General features: G+C 39.8%; 1 protein-coding gene across 4 annotated transcripts in view; it reads left to right on the forward strand.

The window, feature by feature from the left end:
• The first annotated feature begins 250 nt into the window (after positions 1-250).
• Positions 251-13,310, forward strand: part of MYO16 (myosin XVI) — a 574,351-nt gene continuing 561,291 nt past the window's right edge. For 2 of the 4 annotated variants that reach the window (XM_003914068.5, XM_009192226.4), the window contains exon 1: positions 252-3,160. In XM_003914068.5, the coding sequence (XP_003914117.2) occupies positions 3,133-3,160 (28 nt within the window). In that variant the 5' untranslated portion in view covers positions 252-3,132. Of the gene's footprint in view, positions 4,113-13,310 lie in introns of all 4 variants that reach the window. The other 2 variants (XM_021929768.2, XM_021929769.2) reach the window with 2 other exon arrangements.

Genomic DNA, 13,310 nt, shown 5'->3' on the forward strand with positions numbered 1-13,310 from the left:
GCCTACTAAAACTACAAAAATTAGCTGGGCATGGTGGTAGCCACCTGTAATCCCAGCTACTTGGGAGGCTGAAACAGGAGAATGACTTGAAACAGGGAGGCAGATGGTTGCAGTGAGCCAAGATTGTGCCATCGCACTCCAGCCTGAGTGACAGAGTGAAACTCCATCTCAAAAAAGAAAAGAAATGAAATACATATATATATGTATATATAATATATATACATATATTTTATATATATATATATATATATATATGCCTGTGTGTGTGTGTATATATATATGATTCAAGGAGTCCTGAAATAATTGTCTGACAACCCAACATTGAGTTGAGTTTCTCAGGGATGGATATAGATGAGGAAATTTTAATCAACTTCAAGTTACCATTTTAAAAAAATTTTATGAAGGAAGTTAATAGAGCCAAAATTATTTTCCTCAGTACTAATGCCTGCATTAGAAATTAATTTTTGTTGTATAGTGATGAAATGTATAATTAGGTTTAAACATAGTTCTACCAGTGTTTAGAGGATGAGTATGTGGTTTCAAAGACAAAAAGATAAAATGGCTTCTTAATCTGGGGAAATTATATGTAGGTATGGTTTATACATAGGAAGCACATTCTAAATAGTTTAACAAATCTGTGAATACATTTCTTAGTGTATCCTCCTTCAGCTTCTCAAAGTGGATTAGATGTTGGCTCTTGTTTTAGAGGTCTACATTTGCAGTCTTACAGTTTCTAGCACACCACACTGTACTATCTTGATTGTCTCTATTTCATCTGACGATAAGCACTTTGAGGTCAGGGATTCATGTTTCTCTTGTAGCACAAAGAGTTGCCAAATGTTTATGGAATAAATGAGTCAATGAAAAACGAACACATTTGATAATGAGCCCCTAGAGATGAGATGTTAATTCTCACAGGGTACCTTGGTTAGAGTTCTTATAAGAAATGCCTTAAGTTATTAAAAAAAAGTACGACTCAAATCAATTATATTTTTAATAACTTATTTTCTTTGTCAAGTGCACAACATGCCCCTCTGAGTGTTATGCTTTTTTTCAGTTTAAAGAGTGGATGGTATCGTTAAACTCAATTGTCTTAAGATGTTTGCTGAGTTTGTACATATGCAGAGGCATGCAATTTGCAGAAAATTAAGACATTCAGACATTTAAGGAAGGTCTATAGGCAACATACTATTTATCTGGTATTGTATTAAGAAGAGGGGGTAGGGACATCTACATGGATACAACCTTACCCGAAGAGACATTAGGTAACATTCACATAAACTCACAGTTATTTTATGCACATGTAAAGATTTGTATTGATTTAAAGAGAAGAGAGCTTTACTTCCTGTGTTGGAAACAGAGATAGTTGTCTCTTACAGTTTTACTGAAACATTACAAAACATCCAAGAAACTTTTTCAACATACATTATAGATTCCTGATATATAAAGGCTTTGTTTGAGAATATTTTATTCCTGAAAAGCAGCCAAAATGGTGACTTGTGTGACAGTGACTCTCAAAAATTAATTGTGGAATCAATGAATGAATGAGGAATCAGCATTTCTGATGAAGGCTCCAAATCCACATTCTAATCGTTGGAAAAACCAAGTTAAAGTGTCCATAATCATCCTTTGGTATACATAAGTAAATCTTTTTTTCCTTGTTAATGTTAATGACAACTTTTCATTGAACACCAACAAGAGAAACCAGAAACTTTATGTGCATTATTTCTAACCTTCAGAATAAAGATTAGGAATTATATTTCACATGCATAGATAAGGAAACTGAGGCTTTAGCAGGTTAAATAATGTGTTTACATTGATACTCTGATAAGTGGTAGAACCTGGATTTGAAATCAGGCTGTTCTGTGCGAAATCTTTAACTTACTATTTTACATCACACTACTAAAATGTGTTAGAATATTGTTCAGTGAAAATTTAAGTCATGACCCCTTGTTGTATAGATTTGAATTTCATAATCTTCTAGTTTAATGAAAGCACTGCTCTTTGAGTTTCGTTCAGTAAGGAATACAAAATTATGTTACTGCCATAGAAGGATGGGTGCACTTAACATACTGTTCATGTTTACCTTTCCAATAACCTCAAACTTGAAACATAAATTCTAGACTATGTCAATTTGTCTTTGGAGGAGATCATCATAAAAAAATGCATCAATTTGCAAAAAAAAAGTATCACTTTCAATTTGTAAACAACTTAAAATATGACCTTTTTGTTTGCTACCATGGCTATTGCATTCTGAGTATGATATTCACTTTTATAACAATAAACCCTGGCAGGCCATGCATTTCTTTCTGATTCCAATTCAGTCAGACTTACTTCATCCAATTGGGTTGTACAGTTAAATTCATTGCAGTCTGCAGAGGTAGGAGAATCCTAAATTTTAAAGCTATGCAAACCAAAAGCTTTTTATGGATAATTTAAGTTTTACATTCTGCACAGAAAAGCAGAAAGATGTGTTCTGAAATATAATGCAATTTTTTTCATTACTAGGGACAGATCAAAGATCTCTAACTCTAAGAGGTGGCTATTTTAAGCTCCTGCTATCAATTTCCTATTCACACACAGCAACTGGTGGCAACTAAAAATAATCCGCTTTACTACCAGCTAAGAATCTGGTCATATGTGGCTGATGGACAATGTGCACGAAGAAGATTTAGGATCCCTCTATCCGTGGCTTCTCTCCAGCCCACTCATCAGCTTAGTTTGCTGCCATTTGAAAGCTATTGAAAAGCCATTAACAGGCAGGACCGGGAGAGCCGCACTGCAGCACACCTCCGTGCAGCAGAATGTGGCTGCATGTGAACACCAATTAGAGCTGACTATTCTCGGGATTGTGGTACTCGGGGCTGTGTCAATCAAGGGTGCTACAATAGCACGTGCAGCAGCGGTGCCTCAAGACCCACCGGGGAGAGGCTTATCTTAACTCCAGCTGCCGAATGAGAATGAGTTTGAAGCTTTTTGCAGGATCATGGAACAGAGCCTCCATGCAATAGTGCATCCTGAGGTAAACTGTTACCTGAGTAAGGGCTTTAAGTAATGCATTTCCTGGGAACGACAGTTGTGACAGAAGAGAATGCTGGAACCCGTAGCAAGATTCCTGTCTGAAATGGAAAGATGTCTCACTATCATTTTATCAAGTGCTGTAAGTAAGCTTGATGTTCTGCTCATGTGTTTATTTGTCTTGTTGAAGTATTATTTTGTGCAGATGCCAAAATTAAGGCAGGTCTCCTGGTATACCACATTCCCATAAGTGACATAGACTGTTGACTCAGAAGAATATTTTACAGGCTGGATATATTTCCTTTTAATTTCAGATTGGGAAATAATTCCAGTGTGATCCAAATGCTAATAGCACAGAGATCTTTAAAACTTTAGCTTTAAAAAAAATGATTCATAAACACAGCAACCAAAAAAAAGAAAAAAAACCCAGCAACACATGGAAAGAAATTATAAAAGCATATTTTTGCTCATTGGCACATGTTAATAAAGTACATAAAAACTAAGTTTATTCATATATGGCTGAGGTCATTTAGCTAGTATTTTAGTCTCAAGTTTTACTGCTTAAGCCTCTATTCAATGCTTTTTGTAGGCGTGATCTTTAGGGTTATCCTTGACTGTAAACTTTTGTCCTTGTATCATTCACCTTGCGGTGCTTAGGGACTCCGGGGACTCTACACCAAATGCTCTCCACTGATGTTCATATGGTGAAATCTAGTTTATCACCAGCTTCTCTGATGGGCTTATCAAGGGTTTCTTTAGTGTCTGAAATTTTGGCAGAATTTTCTGAGCTAGAGAATACCTTCATCTAAACCAACTCTGGATGGTAATAATGAAGAGGAAGACATATTGATCCAAAAATGGCTTGCTGGATATACATTTTTGTCCCCTGCGGCACTTCTGAAAACTTCTGTACATATATATCATGATCTTCAAGTGACAGATGACATCTGCAGAAAATGGTTTTCTTTTAGGCTGAAGGTTTTGCTGCCAAAGGACATCACAATGTTAAACTGAAGTGGCATATTAAGGGAACACATGTGTTGAAGGAATCTTGAGCTTTGCACTAAAGGAGACTGAAAATGATGATTGAGAAGGTGAAAATATTTACCTTTCTCTTATTTTTGGTAGAGAATGTATACAGGAATTAAAACTATGATTAATGGAAATAAAAATGCCTTACTCTTAAGCATTGCCAAGAATGTCATGCTTTCCTGTTGCAGAACAATTTTAATTCCCAAAAGCATTCACTGGTCATCTCGTACGTTTGTAGATTAGCTCTTTAACTAATAAGAATTAGAGGCATGCAGCATATTTAAGAATTTTGAGAATAGTCTTCTGTTTTAATCTGTTACATCTTGGGGTTATTTTCTTGGAGAAATAGACATAGGGCAATACTCTGACTGGTTTTTGTATTGCCTCTCATGTTTTACTGCACTAGCAGAATGTCATTATTTTCCTTTCTGTGCCCCTGCAGAGGAAAAACTGCATCGTTCCTACAAGGAAACTGGGGGCTCATTAGGCACAGTGAGCACACCTGGTGGAGGGCAGCCATGGAGCACAGGCGGAAGCAGAAAGGGACAGTGACATGGACATGAGAGATACAGGGAGCAGCTGGTCACCAAACACAATATGAGGCTGCCCTTTCCTGCCTTATGTTCTGTTTTAGTTGAATTATTTGATTGTAGAATTTCAGAAAATTATAGGCATTTCAGAAAACTGATGATGTCAACGGGAGCCTGTGAGATATTTCTCTTAGCATGCTAGTATAAGAGATGAAATCTAAAATTAATGAATTTAAACATTGCTGGTGCATTTCTGAAAGTAATTAGCAACTACCTACTAAAGATCTGAGTGCTTTCTAAGCTTTGAGTGTGACGGTCTATAAAATGGAAAGGAAGCATGAATATTCTGAAATGCTTACTTTACTAGAGAAACGGTGCGATGTGTTAAGGAGTTCAGAAATTTTCCTGCATTCTGTGCTGAATTAGTGAAGGGTGTTTTATGAAAAGAACACATCTTGAGCTGTATCTTGGAAGGATGAAAAAAATATAGAAGAAGGCCAGGCGTGATGGCTAACGCCTGTAATCCCAGTACTTTGGGAGGTCAAAGCGGGTGGATCACCTGAGGTCAGGAGTTTGAAACCAGCCTGGCCAACATAGTGAAATCCTGTCTCTACTAAAAATACAAAATTTTGCTGGGTGTGGTGGTGGGAGCCTGTAATCCCAGCTACTCGGGAGGTTGAGGTAGGAGAATTGCTTGAACCCGGGAGGTGGAGGTTACAGTGAGCCAAGATCGTGCCATTGCACTCCAGCCTGGGCGACAAGAGCAAAACTCCACCTGCACCCCCGTCCCCCAAAAAAGTGCCTTATGGTATCCTAAAGGGTCATAATTCATGGTTTAATGGTTGTTCCTGATGCATAAGATTTTCCCAAATTGTTGTCTCCCATATTGGGCTGATCTGCTGGCGAGATTCCTTGGCCTTTGTCACACTCCATTCCTTCTTCGCCTGTCCTGCATTTCTACCACATATCTGTCTTTCATTCTGAGCCGGATTTATCACCATAGCATGTTCACTTCCAAGCCAGGCAGCAATGCAGGAACTGGATGAATTCCAGGGCAGGAGCAGGATCTTCTGAAATGTGCAACATTAGCATCCCATGTGCTCCTAGCGAATCAGAAGCCTGCGGGTGTGATGCTGGGTGACCGATAACTAATGCTCGCAAGGAACTTCTGGTCACCTGGGAAAATACTCATCATCTAAGGTGAAAAAGATTATACACTTCAAGGTGGAAACTTAATCTAACAGTTGTTATCTCCAGTTTATAATATTACCTGTAACTTTGTAAAAATAAAAATTACTCTATTTTAGAGAAGGGTTAAAAACTAGAGTGTAAAAATTTACTGTGGAAGCAGGATGTAGCAGGAAAGTGTCGGAACGCCACAGCAAAATGTGCAGGCGTTTCATGTATCTTGGTAGCTGAGAAGTAGCTTTAGACAGATCTGCGGTGAGAGCCAGTCTCAGAGCCCTGTGCCTGCTGAGAGGTAACACGTGAACGTGACCAGGCCGCAGAAGAGGAGCAAGCAGGAATGAGAAATGGAACTCGAGGGAGTAATGGGCTCACAAAACTTTAAGGCCATGTGAGACTTGAAACTATTTTTGTTTTACTCTTAATGAACTGAAGCGGAGGCTTGAGGTTTACCTGTGGAGTTCCCTTCACATGCCTCTGGGGGTGAAGCATTGAAATAACTACACTTGGCCTATTTCTCTCCTGGTTCAGCTCTTCTCTAAGCATACGGGTTTGGGGCAGCATTGTTTGCAGCAGGAGCAAGGTTAAAGTTATTTAAAATGAATATTCTCCAGAGCTGCTAATTCATTTACAATAACTAAGAATGAATTGTACCAGAAAACCTGTTACTTTATATGTTGTATTAGTCAGGGCTCTCTTGAGGGTCAGAACTAGTAAGATAGATGCATATATAAAAGGGAGTTTATTAAGGAGAATTAACTCACACAATCACAAGGTGAGGTCCCACAATAGGCTGTCTGCAAGCTGAGGACCAAGGAAGCCAGTCGGACTCCCAAAATATCAAAAGTAGGAAAGCTGACAGTGTAGCCTTTAGTCTGTGGTCAAAGGTCCAAGAGTCCAAAAGCGGAAGAACTTGGAGTCCAGTGGTCAAAGGCAGGAAGCATCCAGCAAGACAGAAACATGTAGGCTGGAAGACTCAGCCAGCCTGGTTCTTCCATGTTCCTCTGCCTGCTTTTATCCCAGCTGCACTGGCAGCTGTTTAGATGGTGCCCACCCAGATTGAAGGTGGATCTGCCTCTCCCAGTCCACTGACTCAAATGTTAATCTCCTTTGACATCACCCTCGCAGACACACCCAGGAACAATACTTTGCATCCTTCAGTCCAACCAAGTTAACACTCAGTATTAATGATCACACATATTAAACATGTTTTATGATACCAAGGTTAAAACCCAGTTTTTTCCTCAAGGCACTCATGCTCATGAACACCACCTCCAGTAAAACGCTTTCCTCACTTTTCTAGCTATCGCACACACTGTTCACTCGTTCAAGAACTTTCACTGCAGTGGTTCTGCAATTCACTGACGCTCCCTCCATCTCCTCACTCTCCCATATCCTGCTCTCTGCCTGGTCTAGCCCCCGTGGTCCATTGCTGAAGCCACTTCACTCCTTGCCCTCACCTCCCTCTGTTCCACTCAAGTGATGAATACCTACCCGAGGTGGAACCCCCCTTTCCAGCATGTCTGTCCTTGCCCCAGAGCAGCTGGATGACGCTTGAAGGAGGACATCAGAGCAAAAGCAGACTGATTTCATTTAACAGCATGACCAAATGTCTCTCCCAGGTAGGCGACACTCTCCTGTACCCTCGTCATGTTTCTATGGTAGGCACGACTGCTCATGCCTGGAGACCCCTTCTTCTAACTCTAATCTCCCAGGCTGAGGAGTTACAAACCTACCCTCCCACCATGAAGTCTGCAAGGTGTCTGCGCATGAATTCCTCTTTGCCCACTTCTCATCTGCACTCCTGAATTTCCTCCTGTGTGTCCAAGGCCAGCGTGCTTGGGATTCTCCTTCTGCCTCCTCCAAGCTTGCATTCCCCTCAGCTCTGCCCTTTCTCTCCTGCATCAACTTCCATCAGAGTGAATATGTGGCCAATGCATCCATCTTCCAATAAGCAAACGTCCCCCCTTGTTCTCTCTTCGCTCTGGCCACCACCTCATTTCCTTGTTTGCAGGTCATACATTGAAACGATTGCCCATGCACGTGGCCTCCGACCTTCATCTCTTTGTCTCCTCTTCCATGACTGCATCCCGCTGCTTTCCTTCACCAATCAACGGAATCCACTTTACTTAAACCACCTTTGTGTGGCAAAATCCAGTGGACACCGGACCTGCCTCATGTTTGTTAATTTCTGTTGTGATTACCACCCCTTCTTTTGCAGCTCTTGGGGGTTTTCTCTTAATTCACTGGCAGCTTTCCTCCACCCCAGTTGCTGGCTTTCTCTTCTTCTTCGGCATGGCCTTAACACTTTCTTTTGACAACCTCATCCATTCTCATGGCTTTAAGCATCATCTGTATTTTTCCCACACATGAACCTTTAACCCAGGTGTCCCCTTAGGCAGCCCTCCCTTCTGTCCCTTAACAACATGGACATCTTTTCTGGCAAATTATATATCTAGGTATTGTTTCTTGATAGCTAAGTATGGTAATAGTCTATAGCATTTATTAAACCATGCATTTATTAAACTGTTCTTTTTTGACAGGCATTAAGACATTCTGTTTAAGTATTTTGGCTTATAGGAATATTGATTCACAAGAGTGGTAACACTGAATCAAATGGTAGGTGTAGTTTAAGGTTTTGTAGAAACTGCTAGATTTCTTTCCAGTGTGGAGTAGCACTTCAGATTACCACAACCAGCAAGCAAAGAACGTGCATCCCTGCGCCTCAGCCAACCCGGAAACATGGCATCCTCACAAAACGATGTCAACTCCATCGTCGAAATATGGTTTCCTGTGAGGCTCTCCATTTTATGTAATAAATAGTTAAGGGTGTTCCCCCACTTTATCTAGTCCAATTTCTTCATATCTGTTTTCATTATTTACGTTGGGTTTTTAATCCTTTTACTTATCAATTTCATGCAAACTTTTTTGTAAGGAAATATTAATGTTTCTCTTGATATGAATGTGGTGAAGATGGTTTTCCTATTATTTTTCTTTTTTTCTTTTTCTTTTTCTTTTTTTTTTTTGAGGGAGTCTCACTCTGTCACCCAGGCTGGAGTGCAGTGGTGCCATCTTGGCTCACGGCAATCTCCACCTCCCTGGTTCAAGTGATTCTCCTGCCTCAGCCTTCCAAGTAGCTGGGACTACTGGCATGTACCACCACACCCGGCTAATTTTTTATTTTTAGTAGAGATGGGTTTTCACCATGTTGCTCAGGCTGGTCTCGACCTCAGGTAATCCGCCCGCCTCGACCTCCCAAACTAGTGGGATTACAGGCGTGAGCCACCGTGCCCAGCCAGTTTTCCTATTTTTGACTTTTGCCTTTGTTTTGGGTGTTTGATGGCATCTAATTTTTTACTAATTGTATAGAAAAATATGTCTCTGTTTTGTGGATTTTGGTTTCATGTATTGCTTTGCATAGCCTGTTTATTCTAAAGCTAAATTAGTTTTCTATGTCTTAATCTAAACTTTTATTTTTATATTTTAAATTTTAATTCATGTGGAATTAAGATGTATGTGTGATTTAAGATAAGAGTTACTTCTTTCCCTCCTTTCATTTCTGCATGCACAATACCTACTGAATTGAAATTTGCTTTTATTGCATTCTAAATTTCTAAGTATATTTGCATCCATTTCTGGTTTATGTTTTGTTACACTGATCCATCGATTTAGTTTAAGATTATACTGTGTTCATTATCTTTGCTTTTGATAACTTTTGAGATATGATAAGATAAATCTCTCCTGATTAGTGTTCATGACATTCTTAGATATTCTCAAATATTTACTTTTCTGTCCAATATTAAAATATTAAAATAATTTCAACTAGTCTTAAATGAAAAATATTTCCCAAGGTTTTTTTTTTGTTTTTTTTTCTTTTGTTTTTTTTCTGTGCATGCGTGTGTGTGTGTGTGTGTGTGTGTGTGTGTCTTGCTCTGTCGCCAGGCTGGAATTCAGTGGCACAGTCTCAGCTCACTGCAACCTCCACCTCCCAGCTTCAAGCAATTCTCCTGCCTCAGCCTCCCGAGTAGCTGGGACTACAGGGGCATACCACCACATCTGGTGAATTTTTGTATTTTTAGTAAAGACGGGGTTTCACCCTGTTCGCCAGGAGGGTGTCGATCTCTTTACCCCTTGATCTGCCTGCCTCGGCCTCCCAAAGTGCTGGGATTACAGGCGTGAGTCACTGCGCCCAGCCCCAAGGTTTTTTTTTTGTTGTTGTTGTTTTACAAATGCATCCAGCGTTTCAAATTTAAAAACGTATTATAATAAGATCTAGAGATTTATAGGACCTATATTCTCCTAAATAAATTAGTTTCAATACATAGCGTGATGACTCCAAACTGAGACTGATCTTTGTGACACTGTATCTCTAATTATAGGAATCTTATATTACTTTTACCCACACTATTTTATAAATACTGTTCAAATAAATGATGTCCTCATACTAGTGTTAAGTCTAGGATGTATAAACATAATGCAATTAAGAGAAAGATAGAAATCATTAAATATGCTGCTAAGGGAAATCTTGAACCTCAGATATCCATATCTGTGTCCATATCCAGATCTATTCTATGCCTCCATCTCTATGTATGTATGCATATATACACACGTATGATATATAAAATGATAAACTTATAGTATATGTCTCTTGTTCAGCCTTTATACATTTGACTTTTATACAGACTTTCAAGAACATCATGGGCTGCTTTTGCACCGATGACCTGATGATATATCTTTGTGTTTTGCTCCGTGTTGAAGTTGCATTATTTAAGGCTTGCCATTGTATCTGGAGGGTTTCACACTAATGTCCTTACTCGGCATCTGTTGTTCTACTTGGATACCCTTCCTTTTAGGTGGTTTGGTGAATGGAGAGGATTCCTTATGCTTTCAACAGTTGGCCCAGACGCAGTATCACATTAAAGACATAAACATGCCACAGTAACTTAACTGAGCTGGATAGATTAAGTCGGTTTTAGTTTCCTTTTATTTTATTCATTTATTCAGTCTTTAATTCATGTATTTATTTATTCATGACTTCAAGAAATATTACTTAACTCCTGGTCCTTTTCAAGGACTAGTCTAATGGCTAAAGATACAAAGATGGCCAGGCACAGTGGCTCACACTTGTAATCTCAGCTCTTTGGGAGGCCGAGGCGGGCCCATCACTTGAGGCCAGGAGTTTGAAACCAGCCTGACCAACATGGCAAAATCCCATCTCTACCAAATATACAAAAATTAGCTGGGGGTTGTGGCATATGCCTGTAATCCTAGCCACTTGGGAAGCTGAGGCAGGAGCATCGCTTGAACCCAGGAGGTGAAGGTGGCAGTGAGCTGAGATCACACCATTGCACTCCAGCCTGGGTGACACAGTAAGACTCTGTCTCAAAAATAAATATATTAATTAATTAATTAATTAAAAATAAAGATACAAAGATGAACAAGCAAGCTAACATTCCTACTCTCTTGAAATCACCATACCAGTATGTAAGACAGAGTAGGTAAGTAAAGAGATGTTGATAACAACTTTTGGTGGCATCAACTAACATAAGAAAAATAAAGGTGTTTAATGAACTAATGAGTGACCTGGAAGCAGAGTAGATGTGAGGGGTAATTTTAAATAGACTGTTAAGAGAAAATCACTCTCAAGAAGTGGTCTCTAAGTTACTGAATGGAGTGAGTGAGTCAGCAACGTGAAGACCTGTGGGAAAAGTGTGCCACACAGAGGGAACAGCAAGTGCGAAGACCCTGAGGCGGGAATGAGCACGTTCCACATTGTTAAACTAGAGAATCTAGGCTGTCAAAAGTTACGGTTTTTGTTTCATTTTTTGTTAATTCTTCCCAAACTAATAGGTCAATACTACTTTTGATTTCAGAGTTACTTACTTAAGCTAATATCCCAGGTCTCTACGTCCCTTTACTTCCAAACTTTTTAAAAAATTCATTGCTTCATGCTCCTCAAATACCTTTCCATTCAAACATGGCATTTTATCTCCCACACTGTTACTCTACTGAAACATCAGACTGTCTTTTTGGTTCCCATTTATCTCAAATTATTTGCACATTTTCACTCAGTGACCATCTCTAACTTCTTAACCTCTCACTCTTGCTTTTCTAAAAATAATTGTCCTTGTAACACTGACTCGTTCCTGCCCCTCTCACTTTCCCCACCTACACCCATGTTTTAAGTTTTTCAATCATTCACTCATGCCAGACATTTTGCCACGCACTCAGTTTATATGTATAAATAGCATTTTTTTCTACAAGAAATTCACCATCTAGAGGAAAAATTGAAAATGAATAATGAATTTTCAATTTCCACCTGTAAGTCAGTATTATGAGACAAGACAGGGAAAGGCACCCAGTTGTGCCATGAGGAAGGTGTGTGTGAAGCCAGGGCAAGCTCCTCAGAGTGGGCAGAAGGTGTTTCAGGATGAAGAGGGATTTACTGAAGATCAATGGATGAGGAAGCCAGGGAGGGAAGAAGGCCTGCACAGAGCACCGTATTGTGACCGCATGGTGCATTCAAAGCAAAGAGATGGAGAAAGAAGAACAATGTGCAGTAGTTGGACAAATCTGATGTGTTTTTGTGTTACTCATTATGCCAGGGGGGGAGTTCCTTAAATGATTTTCAAGAGTGAGGGATGTGATCAGCTTTGCATTTTAGATCTGTCATTCTGATGGTACTGTAGAGTATGGATTAAAGGAGAGACTGAAAATGGTAGAAGCCTTGAAATAGCCCAGGTGACAGCTTAAATCAGGAGGGTGGAGATGCGGATAGGGAGGCATGGTCTGACTAGAGAGGTATTTATAAGGTGGAATGAACAGAATTTATTATCTTGATTGGTGAAAAATTCTGTGTGTTGCTTTGCTCTTTTAAAAACATACATATCCTATGTAGGGTAATTATTTCATCTCTACCATCTTTGTGGCTGGGTTCCAGGAAAATCTATCAGGCTGTGTCCCTCATTGGGATCTCCTGATTTGCACTATTCAAACCCAAGCAGACCCCTGAATCCTATCAGCACTTCAAACCTGCACCGTCCAGACGGAATCTATGCTCTTCCTTCCTAAACCTGAATGTCTCGACCCTGAATGACATAGGAGCCAGAGGTCAGGTTTAGAATTTTGTAAGGAGTTTTTCTGAAAGCAACTGGCATCCACTAAGATGGAATTCTTAGGAATTCCTAAAAGTGGAAAGTAAAGATTTGTGTTAGAAAGATCGACTATACAGAACAAATGGGAGGGAGCAGTGGTGCAGTTTGGGAGGCCAGGTGGGTGGCTCTTAGGATGACCCACATGGGTGAAGAATTTGTGTTGGTGATTGACCTGAGCATGGAGAAAACTGGATGAATTTGAAAAATACTTCAGTTCCAGGACCTTGAGGCCTTGGGACAATTTAGGCATTGTGGAGTATACAATACGTGGAATATTCAAGGCACTTAGGTTTGCATGTGAACAGCTATGTGTACGGTGTTACTAAGCTTCAGATGGGAAGGACAGGCTCAGACATGCCGAGTCCCACGATATCCAAGAGGAGCTGTCCAG

This window comes from Papio anubis, chromosome 15, assembly GCF_008728515.1.
Source record: "Papio anubis isolate 15944 chromosome 15, Panubis1.0, whole genome shotgun sequence".
In the NCBI taxonomy this organism is placed as follows: domain Eukaryota; kingdom Metazoa; phylum Chordata; class Mammalia; order Primates; family Cercopithecidae; genus Papio; species Papio anubis.